The following is a 22,912-nucleotide window of genomic DNA, read 5'->3' as shown; positions in this document are numbered from 1 at the left end:
TGCCTTCAGCTGTCTAGGTCCATGCTCTCAAATTCCCTCCACCCCCCTCTCCTCCTTTAAGACTGTCCTTATAACCCACATCTTTGACCAAGCTAATATCCTTCTTTGGCTTTGGCATACATTTTTGTCTGTTTACGCCTTTGTGAAATGCTGTGGCACGATATTCTACATTTAATGAATCTTTGGAATTCTCTTCCCAAAGAGAGTTGTGGAGGCTGGGTCATTGAATATATTTAAAGTGGAGATGGACAGATTTTTGAACGATAAGGGAGTCAAGGGTTATGGGGAGCAGGCAGGGAAGTGGGGTTGAGGCCAAGATCAGATCAGCCATGATCGTATTGAATGGCGGAGCAGGCTCGAGGGGCCAAATGACCTGCTCCTGCATCTTATGTACATTTAAAAAGGTGCTATATAAATGCAAGTTGTTGGAAGTTTAAAATTCACAGCTCTGTAAAACTTTTAGAGGCCCTAAATGAAATGTGGCAACATGGGGATTAAAACATGGCCACATTCTTATGGAAATACTAAACAGAACAAGCCCTCAAACTTCACATGCAACTCATCAAGTGCTTCGTCACTTGAATCTTCAAAGATTGTCTCATCATCACTTGATGATCTAATTTTCTCATACACAAAGCTCAATATACAATTTCTGCTACATTAATTGGCTTTAACATCTTCTAGACTCAGATAAAGTATTCAGCAATTTCATTATATTAGGGTAGCATACAGATTATTGTAGTTAGCTGCACAACAATCATGAAATAATGAGTGAACATGCAGGAATAGATTCATACTGGAAGACAAGTGGGGCTACAAAAATTAAAATGCAAGTGAAAAAAGTAATACTGTGGCAGAGCCACTAAGGAACTCCAATCAATTGTATATAATTCCCTTTAATATGTTGGCTGCAGCCAGAGTCTGTATCTTTGTTTTCACTGTTTACATGTACAGAGCGTGATCACTTTAATAGTGTGGGCAAACGCGATGACGTCACGCCGTTCATCACGTGATCCCCCACCGACGGGAAAAACGTGATGACGTCAGCCACGGGACCACCCGAGCAGTCGTCCTGGAGCCTCCGAACTGACTAGACCTATATTCGATGTTCTCTTGTAGTTATCTGTTAAACTCTTACTTTTCATTAAACCTCGTTGATTTGATCGGCTGAGTGGACCTCAGTCTTTTGGATAGGAACTAGACATTCCTACAATACGTACAAAACACCTTTAAATTTGCAGAAAAATTAAATATTAAGCTGACAAGTAATATTCCTAAAATGACAGGAATAAATTGCACGCCATATGATTGAAGAGGAAAAGAAAATAGAAATAAGGTATTATTGAAAGAAATTGTTAAATAACCATCATTTTCATTGCAGTTGCTATGGACTGAATAATCCTTATACAAGTTAACTCTTGTACAAGTTAACCTTTGTTGGAAATGCACCAAGTTTGAAATTAAGTCAATAGGTGCAATCATTCTGAATCCTTGCAATCAGCTAGTGAGTGGTATGGTCAGGAACCTGGCAGGAGGACATCTCAAACTCCTCTGATAAAGAAAAGTGTAGATATCAAATGGGTAATGGGGAAGCTACAGCACCACCAACATGGATTTTGATAGTGTCTTTAACAGAGAAAAATGTTCCAAGCATTTCAAAAGGTGCAATAAAAAAATGGACAGCAAGCCAAATGAGAAGATATTAGGAGGGGTAACGAAAAGCTTGGTCAGAGGTGAGATTTAAGGAGGGTCTTAAAATGCAAGAAGAGGGAGAGGCAGAGGGGTTTAGAGAGGCCATTCCAGAGTGTAGGGCCTAGACAGCTGTCAATGGTGGGGTGAAGGGAGGGGAGATGGATCAGGTGTAGAGAGTTTGTGAGGTGAGGGGTTTGTAAGGCTGGAGGTTACAGAGATAAGGAGGGTAAAGGCCATGAAAAGATTTAAACATAAGGATGAGAATTAAAAAAAAAAATCTTTACAAGTGATCGATTTACTTGAAAAGAATGTACCTTATATTTGTCAAATTCACAGCATTCAGCTTCAAAAAGAAAAAGACTTGCATTTATACAGCACCTTTCAGGACCGAAGTACTTTGCCAATGAAGTACTTTTGAAGTGTAGTCACTGTTGTAATGTAGGAAAATCTTATTACAAAGCATTCTACTAAAATGTGTACAAGACAAAAAGGACTTTTCAATCGCAAGTTGAAAATCAGCAGAGTCTTTTGTTCTTTGTGGGCTATCTATTCTGAAAATACAGATTCACCATGTAGCACACATATGTTGACTTGGTACAATACATGTGCTTACTATATATAGACTTTTACGAACAGTAATGAGACATTTGTATAAAGTTGCCCTCAATCACGTTCCATAGCATTAACACCTGCTATTTAATATCTTGGCATCTACATATTCCGTACATTTTCGACTAATGCGGTAGGAGTCCACATCAACGCTTACTGGATCTTCCATATGCCTTACATAAAGAATTAAAACACATCCAATTCAAAATCGTCGATATACATAAATGAACAAATTTATAATGTTTCTAAATAAACCTCCCCATCCATCGACACAACTAACGACAAGATGTTCTTCAGGATGCTAAATTATACACAAAAATACAAAGCAATTCTTGACAAGTCTACTTGGTACTTAAAATCAACCAGTTTTATTTATTACTTCAACTGTTGCTCCAATTATTTGTTTAAAAATACAAGCCTTCTTGTGACTAATTCTGGATCTTTTGACGAGATGAAACGCTCGCCGCAGTTGCATGCAATGACGTTTGATAAAATTCACCCAAGTTTACTTCAGAAAAAACTGAAGCGCAAATTTTTCTTCATTTCCATGAAGATATTTAAAAAATCCTCTGGAGACAAACGTCATTTACAAAAAGCTGCTGCTGAGTGTCGGAGACCAGCGACCCTATTCCGGGGGCACAGTTAACCCGGTCACCCACCCCGGGAACCCCCGACCGCACCGCGCGGATGGCAGCGGCTGTACCTGGCGGCTGATGGTGCTGCCGGCATCCCAGAGCAGGCACAAGTTGAAGAGGACGGCTAGCGCCGCTCGCACCGCGCTCATCGCCGCCGTTACCGTTACCGCGAGCTCGCGGCGTCGTCTGCCCAACCGTTACTGACGCCGACGGCGAGAGCCCAACCGTCAACCTGGCGATGGACGGACAGACCGTGACTGACTGTCGAGGGGTCGGCGCGCGTTGAAACGCTCGACACCTCGCCCTCTCTCCGCCCTGTGCCCTGTGCCCTCTTACACACGCCCACCCGATGTCCCGGGGGCGTGGTGGTGCGCATGCTCGGCCCTCGCCGACTCCTCGCCCATTTCAGCACTCTCCGCTCTCCAGTCAACGCCACTGCGCAGGAGCCGCGCGCGCTCGGCCTCACGGGAACTGTAGTTGGTTTTCCAAACGGGCCGGCTCCGGGAAAGATAACTACAGTTCCCAGCGTCCTTCGCGCAGGATCACCTCTCCCCACCCAATCACCACCGCACCAACCCCGCTGCACCGGCGTCTACGCGGTGAGCCTATGAACGTTGGCCACATGTACCACGCGACGGAAACTCAAGCAAGACCCCCCCCCCCGTAAACAAGGCGTGAGCACGTGAGTTGAGCCTGCCGCCCACGTATTGCAATTTCACGCACGCTGCGTCCCATTCCCCGCAATCAGCTGGGGCATGAATGGCAAAATTAGAAACAACCCGATGACTTGCAGAAGAGATGCAAATCTTAAATTAAAACAGAAAATTCTGGAAATACAGGGCGATGGGGAAAGAGCAGGGAAGTGGGACTAATTGAATAGTTCTTTCAAAGAGCCCACAATGCAGCAACTTGTATTTATACTTTTAATATAGTAAAACATCCCAAGGTGCTTCACAGGAGTGCATCCAAACAAAATTTGACACCAAGCCACATAAGGAGCCATTAGGGCAGATGACCAAAAGCTTGGTCAAAGAGGTTGGTTTTAAGGGTCTTAAAAGGAGGAAAGGGAGGTGGAGAGGTTTAGGGAGGGAATGCCAGAGCTTAAGGACCAGACAGCTGAAGGTACAGCCGCCAATGGTGGAGCAAGTAAAATCTGGCATGGTCAAGAGACCAGAGGAGCACAGATATCTCTGAGGGTTTGGGGCTAGAGGAGATTAGAGATAGGGAGGGGTGAGGCCATGGAGGGATTTGAAAATAAGGATGAGAATTTTAAAATCGAGACGTTGCTTAACCGTGAGCTAATTTCAGTCAGCGAGCACAGGGGTGATGAGTGAACCACGCACTATGGGCTGATTGGCCTTATCTATGCTATATGATTCTATGAAATGCCCAGTAGGTAGGTCAGTCAGTATTCACAGAGAAAAGACAGGCAAATACTTTGGATCTACACACCCTGGTCTCTTCCTCAGAATCTGTCTTTTCTCATTTCAATAGCTTAGAGGCTTGTATACATTGCATTTAACCAAAGTGCCAGTGTTGGCTCAGTGGTAGCATTCTCGCTTCGGATTCATAAGGTCATGGGTTCAAATCCCACTTCTGAGACTTGAGCACATAACCATGGCTCCCAGTGCAGTACTGAGGGACTGCTGTATTGTTGGAGGTGCCATCTTTCAGATGAGGTGTTAAACTGAGGCCCTGTCTGCTCTCTCAAGTGGCACTATTTCGAAAAAGAGTTCTCCCCGGTGTCCTGGCCAATATTTATCCCTCAGCCAACATCACTAACAGATTATCTGGTCATTATCACATTGCTGTTTGTGCGACCGTGCTGTGCGCAAATTGACTACCGTGTTTCTCCGCATTTCAACTTCAAAAGCTGTAAAGTGCTTTGGGACATCCTGAAGTTGTGAAAGGCTCTCTTTCTTTCCTACTTTGCAATTCTGACCATTATTATAATCAAGCGCTCAAATGATAGGCTACAACATAATTAATTGCTTCCACACCACATATGGAACTTGAAACTGATAAATCCTATCGAGCAACTGTAAAAAGTGATCAGTAGTTGAATTTGTCACAAAACATTCCATTACCATCTTTAAAATGAATCTAAAGAAACTTCAACCAGGTATGCATTCTTATGTTACTAAAAGATCATTCAAATTTGTACAATAAATGTCTGAATTTGAGTTCATCTGAGCTTATCTTTGCTTAAAAATACAGGCCACAATAGAATCATACTGCATAGGATGAGGCCATTCAGCCCATCGTGCCTATGCCGGCTCTTTGAAAGAGCTGTCCAATTTGGTCCCACAACCCAGCTTTCTCCCCATTACCCTGCAAATTAATCCTCTTCAAGTACATGTCCAATTACCTTTTCAAACTTCCTATGGATTCTGCTTCCACCACCACCCTGTATTTTTAAAGAGAAGGAGGTAGTGCATTCCAGGTCTTAACAACCCTCTGAAATAATTTCTCCTCATTTCCCCTCTAGTTCTTTTGCCAATTATTTTAAATCTATGACCTCTGGTTACTGACCCACTTGCCAGAGGAAACAGTTTCTCCCAACTTGCTCTATCAAAACCCCTTATAATTTTGAATACCTCTTAAATCTCCCCTTAACCTTCTCTGCTAAGGAGAACAATCCCAACATCTCCAATCTCTCCCCATAACTGAAGTCCCTCATCCTGGTAAACCTTCTCTGTACCCTCTCCATAGCCTTGACATCTTTTCTAAAATGTAATGCTCAGAATTGTACACCGTACTCCAGCTGAGGCCTAACCAGAGATTTATAAAGGTTTAGCATGACTTGCTTGTTTTTGTATTCAATGCCCCTATTTACAAAGTCAAGTATCTCTCCATTTCTTAAACACCTCATCAACTTGCCCTGCCACCTTCACAGATTTCTGAATAAGCACCCCCTAGGTCCCTCTGCTCTTGCACCCACTCAAAATAGAACCATTTAGATTATACTGCCTCTCCATGTTGCTCCTCCCAAAGTGCATCACTTCACATTTATTTGCATTAAATTGCATCTGCCATGTATCTGCCCATTTCACCAGTCTGTCTATGTCCTCTTGAAGTCTGCTACTATCCTCATCACTCTATTACAATGCCAAGAACTTTTAAAATTATACTCCCTATACCCAAATCCAGGTCATTTACATACAACAAGAAAAGCAATGGTCCTAACACTGATCCCTGGGGGACCCCACTAAACAAAACATCTGAACTTTCTGCCTTCTGCCTCCTATCCCTTTACCAATTACATACCTAAGTTACCACCGTCCCTTTAATCCCATGTGCTTCTATTTCTGAATAGGACTGTTGTGTGGTATTTTATCAAATGCCATATATATACATCGACTGCAGTACCTTAATAAGAACATAAGAAATCAATGCTCTCTGTTACTTCATCAATAGATTAAAAAAGACTGATTACCTACCTACGCCATCATTCTGGGACAGAATGCATAATCCACATATCGCTGGAGTTGAGTTAGGCCTGGTTTGACTTCTGGGGAAAATCACAAGAGGCACGACTCCTTAAGGCATTTCTGCTGAAGTCCATCCATGTGATTTGCCTGCTCCTATGCAATAGGGACCCTTATACCCACCCCCCTGTACTCAGAAGATGTCTGACTTCCTTTAACGAACAGAAATAACTTGCATTTATACAGGCATCACCATCAATTGATTCCAACAATGGCCTGCCACCTCGATAGTATAAATCCCCAGAATGGTGGTCCAAGCACTGAGGGAGGACACAGGTCACCAAAACCACCAATCCTAGTTTGGCACTGCCTGAACAATAGAACAAGATAGTTAATCTCCTCTTGGTGGGGGGAGTTGGAACCTCTCTTGGTTAGTGTTGACTGTGGATGCTGGGGTTTAATTGAAATGTTCAAGACCAAGATCAATAGATTTTTGTACAGTACAGGTATCAAGGAATATGGAGCAATGGCGAGTAGACGGGAGTTAAGATACAGACAGCCATGATCTCAATGGCGGAGCAGGCTCCAGGGGCTGAATGGCCTCCTCCTATCAGGGATGAATTAGGTGGTGCTCATCAAGGCATCAATTGATGTTAAGACAGAAACTTCTTATAAAAAACAGTAATTATTTAAGAATCTAAGATTAAATACAAAAGTTGAGCTAGATGAAAAATAAACCATTGGGAACTCATGAACAGGATGTGTAGAGCAGAGAATATAGCTCTCCTGGTAGAGGGGAAAAATCTGTTGCTATGTTGCAGGGTTTTATAACATGCAGGAGCAGACTACGACAAGTACTTGCCATGTGAAAGCACAAGACCTTGTTAGAAACATCTCCAAAGGACACCATTTCTTGCAGATGTTCCCACGGGCTAGATCAACTCCAGACTGGAGTTAGTAACCCAAATACTTACCTGCCTAAAAATACAGAACTTTGCTACGAAGCAGGTGCTTTGGCTAATCACTCAGTTGAAACCTTATTCTCCTTCTTCTTAGGCAGTCCCTCGGAACTGAGGATGACTTGCTTCCACACTAAAAATGAGTTCTCAGGTGACTGATGAGTCCAATGCGGGACCTACAGTCTCTGTCACTGTTGGGGTTGTCCATGAGGGTCCTGATGTTCCAGGTCCCGAACTTCATTTTAAAGGGTGGAAGATGCCTGTGCATGAATTCTTTTAATGTGGGGTGGCCGTTGCACACCAGCTACCACATGGGCTTGACATATTAGACCAAGACTGTATGTAGCTTGATGTAATCTGTAATTTGTCATGCAAATACTACGGCTAGATGCGCTGGCAGTGGCACCAGTTAGAAAAAAATTATCTCTGATATACAAATTATATCTGATATACAAATCAGAAAAACAATGAAGTATGCAAAAAGGTTTGACACTGTTGCCCTAAATTTTCCTTTTCGCATGCACGCTATGAATAATACCTGTTCTAATATCTCCTTACGTAGCTCAGTGTCAACTGTTTTCTCATAACGTGACTGTGAAATAGATTTAATATATTTGGATTTTCAAAATGCCTTCTTCAATAAGGTACTGCATAGTAAACTCTTGACTAAGGACAGAACATGTGGAAGTTGGGGGACAAGCAGCAGAATGGATAGCAAGCTGGCTACAAAACAGAGCAATGGTTAAAAAGTAGGTTACTCAGACTGGCAGAAGGTAGGAAGTGATATTCCATAGGGATCGGTGCCGGGATCACTGTCGTTCACCATTTACATAAACTATTTGGACTCGGGAATCGGAAGTACAATTTCTAAATTTGCAGACGATACCAAATTGGGGGGTGCAGTTAATACAAAGGAAGATTATAACAAAGGAACATTAGAATTAGGAGCAGGAGTAGGTCATATGGCTCTTCGAGCCTGCTCCGCCATTCAATAAGATCATGGCTGATCTTCGACCTCAACTCCACATTCCCACCCGATCCCCATATCCTTTGACTCCCAGAGTCCAAAAATCTATCTATCTCACCCTTGAATACGGAGTGGGCCTTTGGCGTAGCGGTAGCATCCCCACCGCTGGGCCAGAAGGCGTAGGGTTTCGAACCCCGCTCCAGACAGTCCCGGCAAGTGGAGTCGGAGCTCCAGCTCTAAATTCTGGGTTGACATCCAGCGGGATACTTGCGTCCGTGGGTGTGGGTGGGCCCCCCCCCTCGTATGGGTTGTGGGAGCCCGTAAAACCCTCCCGCCATAGGACTAACCACCCTAGTGGCTGGTACGAAGATGGTTACGGTCACGGAAGGAGCGTTAATCGCGGCCAGAAATCCTTCCACCACTTCATACAGTTCCCCAAAGGGAACAGTGTGAAGACACGTACGACGACGACCCTTGAATATACTCAATGACTCAGCATCCACAGCCCGTTGGGAGTAGAGAATTCCAAAGATTCACAACCCTCAGTGAAGAAATTCCTCATCTTAAATGGCCAACCCCGTAACCTGAGACTATCCCCCCCTAGCTCTAGACTCTTCAACCAGGGGAAACAACCTCTCAGCATCTACCCTGTCAATGCCCCTCAGAATCTTGTATGTTACAAAGAGATTACCTCTCATTCTTCTAAACTCCAGAGAGTCTAGGCCCAATCTACTCAATCTCTCCTCATAGGACAACCCTCTCATCCCAGGGATCAGTCTAGTGAATCTTCGTTGCACCACCTCTAAGGCGTTATGTCCTTTCTCAGATAAGGAGACCAAAAATAAGGAGACTGGAGCACAGTACTCCAGGTGTTGCCTCACCAAAGCCCTGTACAATTATAGTAAGCATTCCTTACTCTTCTACTCCACCCCCCTTGCAATAAAAGCCAACATGCAATTTGCCTTCCTAATTGCTTCCTGTACGAGGACACTAAATCTCTCTGAACACCAGCATTTAATAGTTTCTCACCATTTAAAAAATATTCTGTTTTTCTATTCTTCCTACCAAAATAAATAACCTCACCTCACAGTAGACGCCATCTGCCACCTTATTGCCCACTCACTTAATCTGTCTACAGGAAACTTTGTGCTATCCGGAAGTTGAATGTCCGGCAACTTTGATCTAACGGCAGAAATCAACAGCAGTTTTGGTTAGGTTTTTTTTTCTCCCAGCATTCTTTTCACAGGCAGGCTCTGGAAAGCGTCTTTGTCGCTTAGCAACAGCTTCAGAGACGCTTCCAAGCTACTGGGCCGAGTGTTTACAAGCTGTTGCTGAGCAACAGTGTTTGTGGTCAGATACTGCGATGAAAAGCTCCTATCTGATAACATTGACGCTGGTCTATCCGGAGCTTTTAAAAAAACGGCAGTAGCTCGGTCCCATGGGTGCCGGATAGCACAAAGTTTCCTGTATATCCTTTTGCAGGCTCTTTCTGTCCACCTCACAGCTTACTTTCCCACCTAGCTATGGATCGTCAGCAAACTTGGGATACATTGCACTCAGTCCCTTCATCTAAGTCAATAATATAAACTGTAAATAGCTGAGGCCCAAGCACTGATTCTTGCGGCACCACAGTTTATCCCTACTCTCTGTTTACTGTCCATGCTAATATATTACCCCAACCCCATAAGCCCTTATCTTGCATAACAACCTTTTATGTGGCACCTTATTGAATGCCTTTTGGAAATCCAAAAATCCACTGGTTCCCCTTGCTAGTTACATTCTCAAAAAACTCTAATAAATTTGTCAAACACGATTTCCCTTTCATAAAACCATGTTGACTCTGCCTAATCATATTATGATTTTCTAAGTACCCCGTTATCACTTCCTTAATAATGGATTCCAGCATTTTCTCAATGACTGATGTCAGCCTAACTGGCCTGTAGTTCCCGGTTTTCTCTCTCCCTCCTTTCTTGAATAGCGGGGTTACATTTGCTACCTTCCAATCCACTGGGACCTTTCTAGAATCTAGAGAATTTTGTAAGATCACAACCAATGCACCCACTATCTTTGCAGCCACCTTTTTTAGAACCCTAGGATGTAGGCCATCAGGTCATGGGGATTTGTCAGCTTTGAGTCCCATTACAGGAAACTTTCTGGTATCCGGCACGGTCGGGACCGACGTGGTGCCGGTTCATCAACAATTCCAGATAACCGAACGCTATAGTAAAAGATACGGAGCTCAGAGCTCCGTATAAAGCAACAAACCCTGTTGCTTACAGCTTCAAAACAATCGGCACAAGTTGCAAGCATCTCTGTAGCTTAGCAACAGCTTCAGCTACACCCTTGCACAGCAACAAATGGAGTAAAAAAAAATAAAAGTAATCTGAACCGACTCCTGAATTTTGCCGGTGGATAGAGCGTTCCGGTTATTTAGGGGCCGGTTAATCGAAAGTTTCCTGTAGTTTCTCAAGTACTTTTTCTCTGATGATATTAAATACTTTAAGTTCCTCACTCTAATATTATTAGCCCCTTGGTTCCCCACTATTTTTGGTATGCTTTTTGTGTCTTCTACTGTGAAGACAGATACAAAATATTTGTTTAAAGTCTATGTCATTTCCTTATTCTTCATTATAATTTCACATGTCTCCACCTCTAAGGGACCAATGCTTACTTTTGCTCCTCTATTCCGTTTTACATATTTGTAGAAGCTCTTACAATCTGTTTTTACATTTCTTGCTTGTTTACTTACATATTCTATTTTCTCCCTTTTAATCAATTTTTTGGTCATCCTTTGCTGGTTTCTAAAGCTCTCCCAATCCTCAGGCCTACTACTGTACTATTCTTCGCAACATTTTAAGCCTCTTTTTAATCTAATACCATTGTTACCTTCTTTAGTAAGCCATGGAGTTTTTATTTCTCAATGGAATGTATATTTGTTGAGAATTTTGAAATATTTCTTTAAATGTTTCCCACTGTTTATCTGCCGTCATACCTTTTAATCTAATTTCCCAATCTACGTTAGCTATCTCGCCGCTCATACTTATGTAAATGGCTTCATTTAAGTTTAAGACTCTTGTTTCCAACTGAAGTATTTCACTCTCAAACTCAATGTGAAATTTTAGATTATGATCACTCTTCCCCAGAGGATCCTTTACTAGGAGATTACTAATTAACCCTGTCTCATTACAGAATACAAGATCTAAAATAGCCTGTTCCCTGGTTGGTTCCATGACGTATTGTTCTAGGAAGCTGTCTCAAATGCATTCCATGAACTCGTCCTCCAGACTACCTTTGCCAATTTGATTTGCCCAGTCTATATGAAAATTAAAGTACCCATAGTTATTGTATTACCTTTGTTACAAGCTCCTGTTATTTGTTGATTAATACTCTGTCCAACGGTATAGCTACTGTTAGGGGGCCTATAAACTACTCCCACCAGTGTTTTCTGCCCCTTATTATTTCTTATCTCCACCCATACTGATTCTACTTCCTGATCGTCCGAGCCGAGATCCTTTCTCACGACTGTCCTTATGTCATCCTTTATTATCAGGGCTACCCCCGCCCCCCCACACCGCCACCTTTTCCATACATCAAGCACCCTGAAATATTTAGTTCCCAACCTTGGTCACCTTGCAACCATGTCTCTGTAATGACTATTAGATCAAAGCCATTTATCTCTATTTGTGCCACTAATTCATCTATCTTATGAATATTTTGTGCATTCAGCTAACGAGTCTTTAATTTTAATTTTAACTTTTTACCATTATTCCCTGCTTTCACCTTATTTGCTGATACACTTTTACTATTAAACTCTGTCTCTTCCTGTCACACTCTGCTTTACCCAAATCACTACACTGCTCCATTGCCTTGACTTTTCTCTTTAGATTTCTTAAATTACACCCCCCCCCCCCCACCACCACCTTTTTACTTTAAAGCCTCATCTACTGCCCTAGTTATTCGATTAGTCAAGGCACTGGTCCCAGCCTGGTTTATGTGGTGACCATCCCAACACAATAGCTCCCTCTTTCCCCAGTACTGGCGCTAGAGCCCCATGAATCAAAACCCCTTTCCTCCCACACCGCCCCTTGAGCCACGCATTTAACTCTCCGATCTGCTTGTCCCTATGTCAATTTGCACGTGGCTCAGGTAACAATCCAGAGATTATTACCTTTGAGGTTCTGCTTTTTAATTTGGACCCTAGCTCCTTAAACTCTCTCAGCAAAACCTCATTCCTAGTTCTAGCTATGTCGTTGGTTCCTACGTGGCCCTCGACATCTGCATCCTCCCCCTTGCACTCCAAATTCTTCTCCCGCTGCGAGGAGTTATCCTCAACCCTGGCACCAGGCAGGCAACACAGCCTTCGGAACTCCTGGTCAAGGCTGCAGAGAACAGTATCTATCTCCCTGACTATAATGTCCCCTACCACAACTACATTCCTTTTCACCTTCACCACACGGACTGCAGCGGTTCAAGGCGGCGGCTCACCACCACCTTCTCAAGGGCAATTAAGGCAATAGGGAATGAGGGCCCTTTCCATCTAGAGAAACTAAAAAGTAGCAAATCCACCATAAATCATATTAAGTAAAAGGAGTGAAGAAATAAAGTCCATGATGTTCAGCAAACTTGAGTAGGCTGTAATAAAAGGGAAGACATAGACAGACCTACTCTGCCCCCTCAAAAGGTTAAAGATAAGCATCAGCCATCGTGCTCTCAACGTATAATAAACCCAAGACCTATTCGCAGACACGGCCTAAATGCATAAAAAGGATTAAACAAGTCCAACGACAAACCTCAAGCACAACGTATGACAGATATAAACGCATCACCCAGATACCATCCGCTCCTCTACTCGCTCAACACTAGTACAATGTGAAATCTGTGCAGGAATGCCAAACCAAAAACTGTGGCCTAGGGTCCTCATCTTGCAACCAACATGTGACTAAACATACACTGTATGCCTTCCCACGAATGCCGGCAAGGAAAGAAATGGTTTACTATAAGAAAGAGTGGGACTTGAACCCACAACCTTCTGACTCAGAGGCGAGCATGCTACCAACTGAACCACTGGCTGACACTGGCAGCCCGCCTGTAGTGCTGAAGACCTGTGCACCAGATCTAGCTGCGCCCCTAGCCAAGCTGTTCTAGTACAACTCTGGCATCTACCTGACAGATTGCCCAATGTCCCAGCCACAAAAATCAGGGCAAATCTAACCAGGCCAATTACCACCTGATCAGTCACCTCCCAACCATCAAGGAAGTGATAGAAGTTCGCAACAGTGCCATCAAGTAACATCTGCCCACCAATGCTCAGATCAGGTTCTGCCAGAACCACTCTTCTCTAGGCTTTATCATAGCGTTGATCCAGACATGGGAACCAGAGCTAAATGCAAAAAGGTAGGTGAGAGTAGTTGCCCTTGATATCAAGGCATCAGTCAACTGAGTATAACATCAAGGAGCCCTAGCAAAACGGAGGTCAATTGGAAAGCCCTCTTGTGACTGTAGTCATTTATATCACAAAGGAAGGTGGTTGTTGGAGGCCAATCATCACAGTCCCAGGACATCGCTGCAGGAGCTCCTCCGGGAAGTGTTCTAGGCCCAGCTATCTTTAGCTGCTTCATCAGTGACTTTCCCTTTGTCATAAGGTCAGGGGTGGTGCTGTTCACTGACGATTTCAGTGTTCAGATCCATTCACAACTCCTCCAATAGTGAAGCAGCCCATGCCAATCCACAGCAGGACCTGGATAATATCCAGGCTTAGATTGACAAGTGGCAGCTAACATTTGAGTCACATAAATGCCATTGTGATCATCAATGGAGCCATCATCACCAAGTTTCCCACCATCAATATCTTGGGGATCACCATTGACCAGAGAATTAACTGGACCAGCCAGATCAGCACAGTGGCTACAAGGGCAGGGCAGAGGCTGGCTACTCTGTAATGAATGGGTCACTTCCTGACCAATGTTCCCTTTAAGCTGCACGGCTGTGCAGCGCTCTGCTGGTCCTGCACAGCCGGTGAGCTGGCTTTTAAATAGAAAAACCACACATACGCGGAATTTTGAATGGCCCACACAGCCCGTTAAAAGAGCAGCGCGGGCAAAAAAAATTAGATGAAACGCTCCTGACCCCTCATGGCCTCATCACCATTTACTATGGTCGAGTCAGGAGTGTGGTGGAATACTCACCATTTGCCTGGACGAGTGCAGCCACAACACAATTTAGGGCAGAACAGTTCATTTGATCAGTGTTCATGCTACTGCACTCAATATTGTCGTCCACCACCACCACCACCGGTGCACCTTGGCTGTAGTATGTACGATCTACAGGATGCACCGAAACAACTCGCCTAGGTTACATCAACATCACTTCCCTCCCCTATGATCTTTAACACCGAGAAAGGCAACTATCACCTCCAAGTTTCCCTCCTAAGTATCCTGACTTAGACATGTACTTTGCCATTCCTTTGTCGTTCCCGGGTCAATATTCTGGAATTCCATGCCTAACACAATTGTGGGAGCAGTACCATCAACACAAGGACTGCAGCGGTTCAAAGAGAAGGCCTACCACCATCTTTTTGGGCAACTAAGGATGGGTTGCAATTTACTGCCTTGCCAATGTTGCTCACATCCCGAGAACAAATAAAAAGAACACCGGCAAAACCTTGTGTCATGAGCATCTAGAATTTATGACACTAACTCTCATGCCCTTCCACATCGGAGAGGTTTCGTCGATCCAAGTACATTGGGGAAACTCAATCCTGGCAACTCAGCAAAAATCAACATTCTTGTGAGACATCAATTCATTACATCAAAATTGAATAAAAACAAATTGACTAGCAATTCATTATTGACGTGCATCCCTTCAGTTCAGCCAGAATGCAGTGAGCTTTTAGTGTACTATACCACAAGTGCTGTCGCCGTCAAATTGAACAATTTGAGTTTTCTTCGAGTGTTTCACTGAGAAATATATCACAATTGAGCTAAAAAAAACTTCAGTGCCAACATTTCCCCCAGTGATAACTGTGGCCAACAATTCAGCACCAATCAGTGGCTTTAATTGATCCAAGTGATTGTGCGCAGTTGGCTCACTGCGAACTATTAAATGCTAGCATGCGTGCAGCCAGGTCAGTCCAGCAGGCACAAGGTGCCAATTGGCCTCCACGTTTAAGAGTCAAAAACCATGGAGATCTGATGTTTGGTATTCACTTTCATTGACACCAACTTCGAAGTGGACGTGCAGAAACCAGTCATGCAAAAAAAAAAGTCTAGGCTGGCAGTAAACAAGGTATTATTGGCCTTCGCAAGCGTGCACTTCGATGAAAGTTAGAATAAACACACCCAACCGTTCAATACACCAACTTACCACAAACATTAACAGGATATAAATAGGTATCCCATCATTCTACATTTAAGCAAAATATAACAGTGTACACAAATTCCCAGCAAAAAGCATTGCACAAATTGTCTTCTCAAGAGCGCATCAACAGAACAAATAAGGGAATCACCAAGCAACCTAGAAAAGCAACAAAACATCTGATCAGTCCAATGAACAAGCTGAAAACAGAGACAACAATAAAGTTAAGTCTTAAACAGGCCCAAGTAGGTGTCAGCAGTGACCCAGCGGTAGCACTCTTGCCTCAGTCAGAAGGTCATGGGTTCTAGTCCCACTCCAGAGACTTGAGCACATAATCTCGGCTAACACTCCCAGTGCAGTACTTGAGGGAGTGCTGCACTGTTAGAGGTGCTGCCTTTCAGATGAGACGTTAAACCTGCCCTTTCAGGTGGATGTAAAAGATCCAATGACACTATGAAGAGCAGGGGAGTTATTCCCGATGTCCTAACCAATATTTAATCACAACCTGTAGTGTATGTACCTTTAAGAGGAACTGTGTTTTTGAAGCCCCTGTATACTGTAGTACCAGTAGTGACCACTCGGGTATATAAGCCTGTGTAGCGTCTTGTGTAGTTAGTTCACCTCCAGACTTTGTTCAGTAAACACTTGTTAAATCAACTCCTGCATTCAGTGTCTCCATTAACACACGGATCTAACAGTGGCGACGAGTTAGAAACTAACTTACCTGCAATTCAGCAGCACCTCAAGGGGATCGATTCCTCAGACGAAGGTTGAAGCCAGAAAAAAATTAAAATAACTCGAAGAAACTCGAAAACGAGGGCCAGGCTTGGTCTCCAAGTCTGTGGTTTCCCCAGCTAAACGGGCTGGTGGCAGGTAGTGCACTGATCCTTCCTGGGCTGCGGCGGGCTAGAGCTCGATCGGGTGGCTCTGCAACGGGGCCGGGCAGCGAGTCGGGAAGCAGAAGCAAAGAGAGAGAGAGAGAGGGTGGAGCACTCAGGGCGCGGCCGGTGCTGCAAATCAGGTCGGCGTTCGGACCGAGCAGAGGGAGGGGAAAAGTCCCAGAGGGTCCGTTCCACAACGGGAACGGTTCTTCAATTACGGAGAGAATATTGAAGCGATATATTAAAAAAAAATAGAAATACCACGAAAAGCTGCAGGTCGCAACGGGAACCGCGGAGAACAGCGTTGGCGGCAGCGGCGGGAAAGCGCCATCTTAACTCGGCGGGGGAAGAAAGTAAAGCGCGGGAAGCGCCATTTTAGATTTTCAAGATGCCGAAGACTGACAATATTACTGCTTTCAATAGTGATATAGAAGATTGGACCACATATGTGGAAAGAGTGGAGGTATATTGCAAGGCGAATGAAGTAGCGGATGATAAGGCGGCATCGGTACTTCTAAATCTGATGGGCGCAAGGACATACGGGCTGTTACGAAACTTGATCACTCCAGCCAAACCAATGGACAAGAATTTTAATGAGATTGTTGATACCTTACAGGAGCACTTAAACCCAACACCACTGCTGATAGCAGAACGATTCAAATTCTTCAGGAGGAATCAGCACAAGAATGAAAGTAACGCTGATTACTTCACCGAATTACAAAAGCTGTCAAAGCACTGCCAATTCGGGGCAGGACTGGCAGATTCTCTACGAGACAAATTCGTCTGCGGTCTCCTAAGCGAAGGAACACAGAAAAGACTACTTTCTGAGAAAGATTTGACACTGGACAAGGCTTTCAGTGTGGCTGTATCATACGAAGCAAAAGCCACAGGACTTCGGCACCCATGAAATGACACGGGGTTTCAAGAGATGTTATCGCTGCGGCAGATCCACCCATGACCAGAAGGACTGCTGGTTCAAGGACAAAGCATGCAGGCAATGCGGAAAGATGGGACACATTGCACGTGTATGCAGATCTGGAAAGAAATCCGCTGACAGTAAAAAGGTCAATAAGGAAAAGTACAGAAAGGTACAAATGATGACGGACAGTAGCTCCGAAGACCAGAAGAGTGATAGCGACTCCGGAAACAAGAGACTAAGCTGTCTCAAATTACATAATGTAATTGTCAAAGAAGATTACCAGACCATTTGGGTTACCCTCACGATAGCGGGGTCCCCAGTCAAAATGGAGCTAGATACAGTATCAGCTCTGACCGTCATGAGTCGACGGGATTACGATCGGCTATTTCCGCATATACCTTTGAAAGACACATCCATTGTCTTGAAGACATATACGGGGCAGAAAGTATACCCCAGGAGGGAAAAAAAGGGTGCCTGTTGAAAACAACGGCAAGGAAATACAGAAGTTGTATTTATACGTTCTGCAAGATGGTGGTCCACCGTTGTTGGGACACCGTTGTTGGGACGTGAATGGATCAGAAAGATACGTTTAGACTGGCACTCCATTCAGACACTGACGGTGACCAGTAAGAAAAAAAACGATGATGACGTCATACCTGGACGATTAAAAGAAATCTTGGCTAACGCCAAAGAAGTGTTTCAACCGGAACTAGGAACCCTGAAAGGCGCCACCGCCTCAATAAAAGTGGAAGAGGCGGCAATTCCCAAGTTTTTTTAAGGCAAGGCCGGTGCCATACGCAATTCATCCAGCCGTCGAGGCAGAGCTGGAGAATTTGGAAAAAGCAGGCGTGTTATCCAAGGTAGATTGGAGCGAGTGGGCAACACCCATCGTCCTGGTCATGAAGAAAACGTTGAATAATGATAAATCTGAACAGAGAAAAATTCGCATCTGTGGAGACTTCAAGGTGACTGTAAACCCGGTCCTTCACACGGTACAGTATCCTCTTCCGAGGATAGAAGATATTTTCGCCTCACTATCCGGAGGGAAACGTTTCACCAAAATTGACTTGGCACAGGCATATCTACAGATGGAGGTTGAGGAGGCCTCTAAAAAGTATCTCACGATAAACACACACAAAGGTCTGTACCAGTACAATCGACTGGTTTTCGGAGTGGCATCAGCTCCGGCTATCTGGCAAAGAGCTATGGAGCAAGTCCTGCAAGGGATTCCGGGGACTCAATGCTACCGACACGACATCGTTGTAACAGGAGAAAACGACAACGAGCACCTTGCCAACTTGGAGCAGGTGCTCACGAGGCTGAGAGAACAGGGCCTATGAGCAAATCGCCCCAAATGCAAATTTTTCCAGAAACAAATATCATATTGTGGCCATGTCATTAACGAAGAAGGGTTGCATAAGTCACCTGAAAAAATTGAAGCGGTCGTAAAGGCCCCAGCGCCTGAAAATGTCTCACAATTAAGTTCGTTCCTGGGATTAGTAAATTACTATCATAAATTTTTACCAAACTTGTCGACGGTTCTGCACCCGCTTAACGCACTGCTACAAACGGGAGTAGTTTGGAAATGGAGCGAAGACTGTAAACGTGCCTTCCATAAATGCAAAGGCTTGATCACGTCCAGGGAAGTGTTGGCTCATTACAACCCATCACTGCCAATCAGACTGGCGTGCGATGCATCCCCTTACGGCATGGGAGCGGTATTATCGCATAGATTCCCTGACGGCTCGGAGCAGCCGATAGCTTTTGCGTCACGCTCATTGAACTCAGCTGAGCGTAACTATGCCCAGATCGACAGGGAGGCACTCAGCCTGGTGTGGGGGGTGAAGAAATTCAACCATTACCTACATGGACAAAAGTTTACCTTGTTGACTGACCATCAACCCCTCGTCTCCATATTCAACCCTAAAAAGGGCGTTCCCATTATGACAGCGCAAAGGCTACAGAGTGATGCGCCATCAATTACTCAAAAGACTGAAGTTGAGCGAGTAACAATCAGGCTTTTATTAACTAAAGAATGAAGGTCTTGTCTCGAGTGGTCGACCCGTCCAGAATACTAAGGGACTGGGAGGTAGTCACTTATATACCTGGAATAGTGGGAGGAGTCAGCCGAGGCATGTCCAGACCTGTACCTAGTGGAATACACATACAGACACAGACAGGTATACAGTGGTTTACCACATTCACCCCTTGTTTAAAAATGAGTCCGGCGGGGTGAAGTGTATTGGAGTCTCTCCGGAGGTCTTGTCTGCCGCTGTGATCGACGTGGCGACGGCAGGGGTGGTGGAGCTTCCGGCGTCGCGTCCCGTGTAGGCTGGGGCCCTGGAGCGTAGTCCTCGTGGGTGACGGTCCAAGGCGAGCCGGCTGCTGGGGTTGGATATCGGGTCGTGGGGGGTGGTGGTAATGGGTTACAGCGGTCCCCGGAGGTGCGAGGTCTCGTATGGAGACCGTGTCCTCCCGCCCGTCCGGGTACGCAATGTAAGCGTACTGGGGGTTGGCGTGGAGGAGGTCGACCCTCTCGACCAGGGGGTCAGTTTTATTGGCCCTCACGTGTCTTCTCAGTAGTACCGGCCCTGGGGACGTCAGCCATGGCGGTAACGATGTCCCCGATGTGGACTTCCTTGGGAAGACAAACATTTTCTCGTGAGGGGTGGCAGTGCAGAGCAATGACCGAATCGAGTGGAGCGCATCGGGGAGCACCTCCTGCCAGCGGGAGGTCGGAAGGCCCCTAGACTTTAAGGCTAGTAGGGCGGCCTTCCAAACTGTTGCATTCTCTCTTTCCACCTGTCCGTTCCCCCGGGGGTTGTAACTGGTGGTCCTGCTTGTGGCTATACCCCTAGCGAGCAGGTACTGGCGGAGTTCGTCGTTCATAAACGATGAGCCCCGGTCGCTATGGATATAGCTGGGGAAACCGAACAGGGTGAAGAGGCTGTTCAGAGATTTAATGACCGTGGCACTGGTCATGTCCGGGCAGGGGATAGCGAACGGGAACCGGGAGTACTCGTCAATGATGTTGAGGAAGTACACATTGCGGTCGGAGGAGGGGAGAGGCCCTTTGAAATCGACGCTCAGGCGTTCGAAAGGGCGAGTGGCTTTTATCAGGTGGGCTCTGTCTGGTCTATAAAAGTGCGGTTTGCACTCAGCGCAGACTTGGCAGTTCCTGGTCATGGTCCTGACCTCCTCGATGGAGTAAGGCAGGTTGCGGGCCTTGATGAAGTGGAAGAACCTGGTGACCCCCGGGTGGCAGAGGTCATTGTGGAGGGCCCTCAGCCTATCGATCTGCGCGCTGGCGCAGGTGCCACGCGATAGGGCATCCGGGGGTTCATTGAGCTTCCCGGGCCGGTACAAGATCTCGTAGTTGTAGGTGGAAAGTTCGATTCTCCACCTCAAGATCTTGTCATTTTTGATTTTGCCCCTCGGCTTGTTGTTGAACATAAAAGCAACTGAACGGTCAGTGAGCAGGGTAAATCGTTTTCCGGCCAGGTAGTGCCTCCAATGACGCACAGCCTCCACGATAGCCTGGGCCTCCTTCTCGACCGCGGAGTGTCTGGTCTCCGGGCCCTGGAGGGTTCGTGAGAAGAATGCCACAGGTCTCCCCGCCTGATTAAGGGTGGCGGCCAGAGCGAAGTCGGACGCATCGCTTTCCACCTGGAAGGGGATGGATTCGTCCACTGCGTGCATGGTGGCTTTGGCAATGTCTTCCTTGATACGGTGGAAGGCTAAGCGGGCCTCTGCCGTCACGGGAAAAAGAGGTGGACTTGATCAGCGGACGGGCTTTGTCTGCATAGTAGGGGACCCACTGAGCGTAGTAGGAAAAAAACCCTAGGCACCTCTTCAGAGCTTTTAGGCAGTGGGAGTTCCATAAGGGGACGCATCCGGTCCGGGTCGGGACCGATGACCCCGTGTTCCACAACACAGCCAAGGATGGCGAGGCGGTCTGTGCGGAAAATGCACTTCTCCTTGTTATATGTCAGGTTCAGGAGTTGGGCGGTGCGGAGGAATTTCTCGAGGTTTGCGTCATGGTCCTGCAAGTCATGGCCGCAGATGGTCACATTATCTAGGTAAGGGAAAGTGGCCTGCAGCTCGTTTTGATCGACCATCCGGTCCATCTCCCTTTGGAAGATGGAGGTCTTTGGTAACGCCGAAGGGAACCCTAAGGAAGTGATAGAGGCGGCCGTTTGCCTCAAAAGCAGTATACTGGCAGTCTTCAGGGCTGATGGGGAGCTGGTGGTACGCTGATTTCAGGTCAATGGTCAAAAAGACACGGTACTGCGCGATCTGGTTGACCATGTCAGCTATGCGGGGGAGTGGGTAGGCGTCCAGCAGGGTGTAGCGGTTTATTGTTTGGCTGTAGTCGATGACCAGGCGTTGTTTCTCGCCGGTCTTAACGACCACAACCTGGGCTCGCCAGGGGCTGGAGCTGCCCTCAATAATCCCCTCCTTCAGGAGCCGTTCCACTTCGGTTTTGATGAAAACCCTGTCCCCGGCACTGTATCGCCTGCTCTTTGTGGCGATGGGCTTACAGTCGGGGGTGAGGTTAGCAAACAGTGGGGGGGGGGGGGGGTGACTCTGAGTGTCGAGAGGTTGCATCTGGTGCGCGGCAGGCAATTTGGAGGCTGCTGGCTGCGGACTGTGAGTGGGGGGAGGGGGCCACCGTACGCCATCGTAACGCTTTTGAGGTGGCACTGGAAATCCAACCCCAGTAGAACGGCAGCGCAGAGGTCGGGCAGGACCAGGAGTTTAAAATTATTGAACAGTCCCGTCTACTACTAGTGTCACCACGCAGTAGCCGCCAATGTCCGCTGACTGGGACTCGGAGGCCATAGAAATCTGCTGGTACGCAGGCAGGACTGGGAGAGAGCAACGCCGCACCGTGTCGGGGTGGATGAAGCTCTCTGTGCTCCCGGAGTCAAAAAGGCAGTTTATTGCGTGGCCGTTTACCTTAACGTCCATTTTGGACCGAGCTAGCTGGTGCGGTCTCGTTTGGTCCAGCGTCACAGAGGCCAGCGTAGGGGTTGGTGTGTCGCTGCAAGTATCAGATTGGGGGGGGGGGGGGGGGGCGGTTGGCGGTCTGCTGCGTCCCAGCTGGTGTCCAAGATGGCGGCGTCCATGATTCCCATGTGGCTGGAGTCGTCCAAGATGGCTGCTGCTGCGGTGGTTCGCACATGGCTGGGGAGGCCCAAGATGGCGGCCCGCACGCGGCGCTGTTGGGGGCCCAAGATGGCGGCTCGCACGGCCCACACGCGGCGCTGCTGGCGTTCGGGGTGGCTTTGGCCTTGCAGACGCTGGCGTAGTGTCCCTTTTTCCCGCAGCCCGAGCAGGTCGCATTCTTCGCTGGGCAGCGCGCTCTGGGGTGTTTGGCCTGGCCACAGAAGTAGCATTTCTGGCCTTGGGATACTGCTGTCTGGCTTTGGGACACTGCTGCGGTAGTTGGGCCGTTGTTGGCCTGTG

General features: G+C 46.3%; 1 protein-coding gene across 5 annotated transcripts in view; it reads right to left on the bottom strand.

Moving 5' to 3' along the window:
* ero1b (endoplasmic reticulum oxidoreductase 1 beta) overlaps positions 1–22,912 on the bottom strand; it is a 275,013-nt gene that overhangs the window by 236,670 nt on the left and 15,431 nt on the right. The window contains exon 1 of one of the 5 annotated variants that reach the window (XM_085996684.1): positions 3,005–3,252. The exons of the other annotated variants lie outside the window; for them this stretch is intronic. Within the exon in view, the coding sequence (XP_085852810.1) occupies positions 3,005–3,085 (81 nt within the window). The 5' untranslated portion in view covers positions 3,086–3,252. Of the gene's footprint in view, positions 1–3,004; positions 3,253–22,912 lie in introns of those variants that run through there. 5 annotated transcript variants of the gene reach the window in all.

This window comes from Somniosus microcephalus, chromosome 9 (assembly GCF_052327205.1).
Source record: "Somniosus microcephalus isolate GS21.2 chromosome 9, FLI_Smic_1.0, whole genome shotgun sequence".
Classification (NCBI taxonomy): domain Eukaryota; kingdom Metazoa; phylum Chordata; class Chondrichthyes; order Squaliformes; family Somniosidae; genus Somniosus; species Somniosus microcephalus.
The sequence above is the reverse complement of the archived record's forward strand: the minus strand, read 5'-3'. Positions and strand labels throughout refer to the sequence as shown.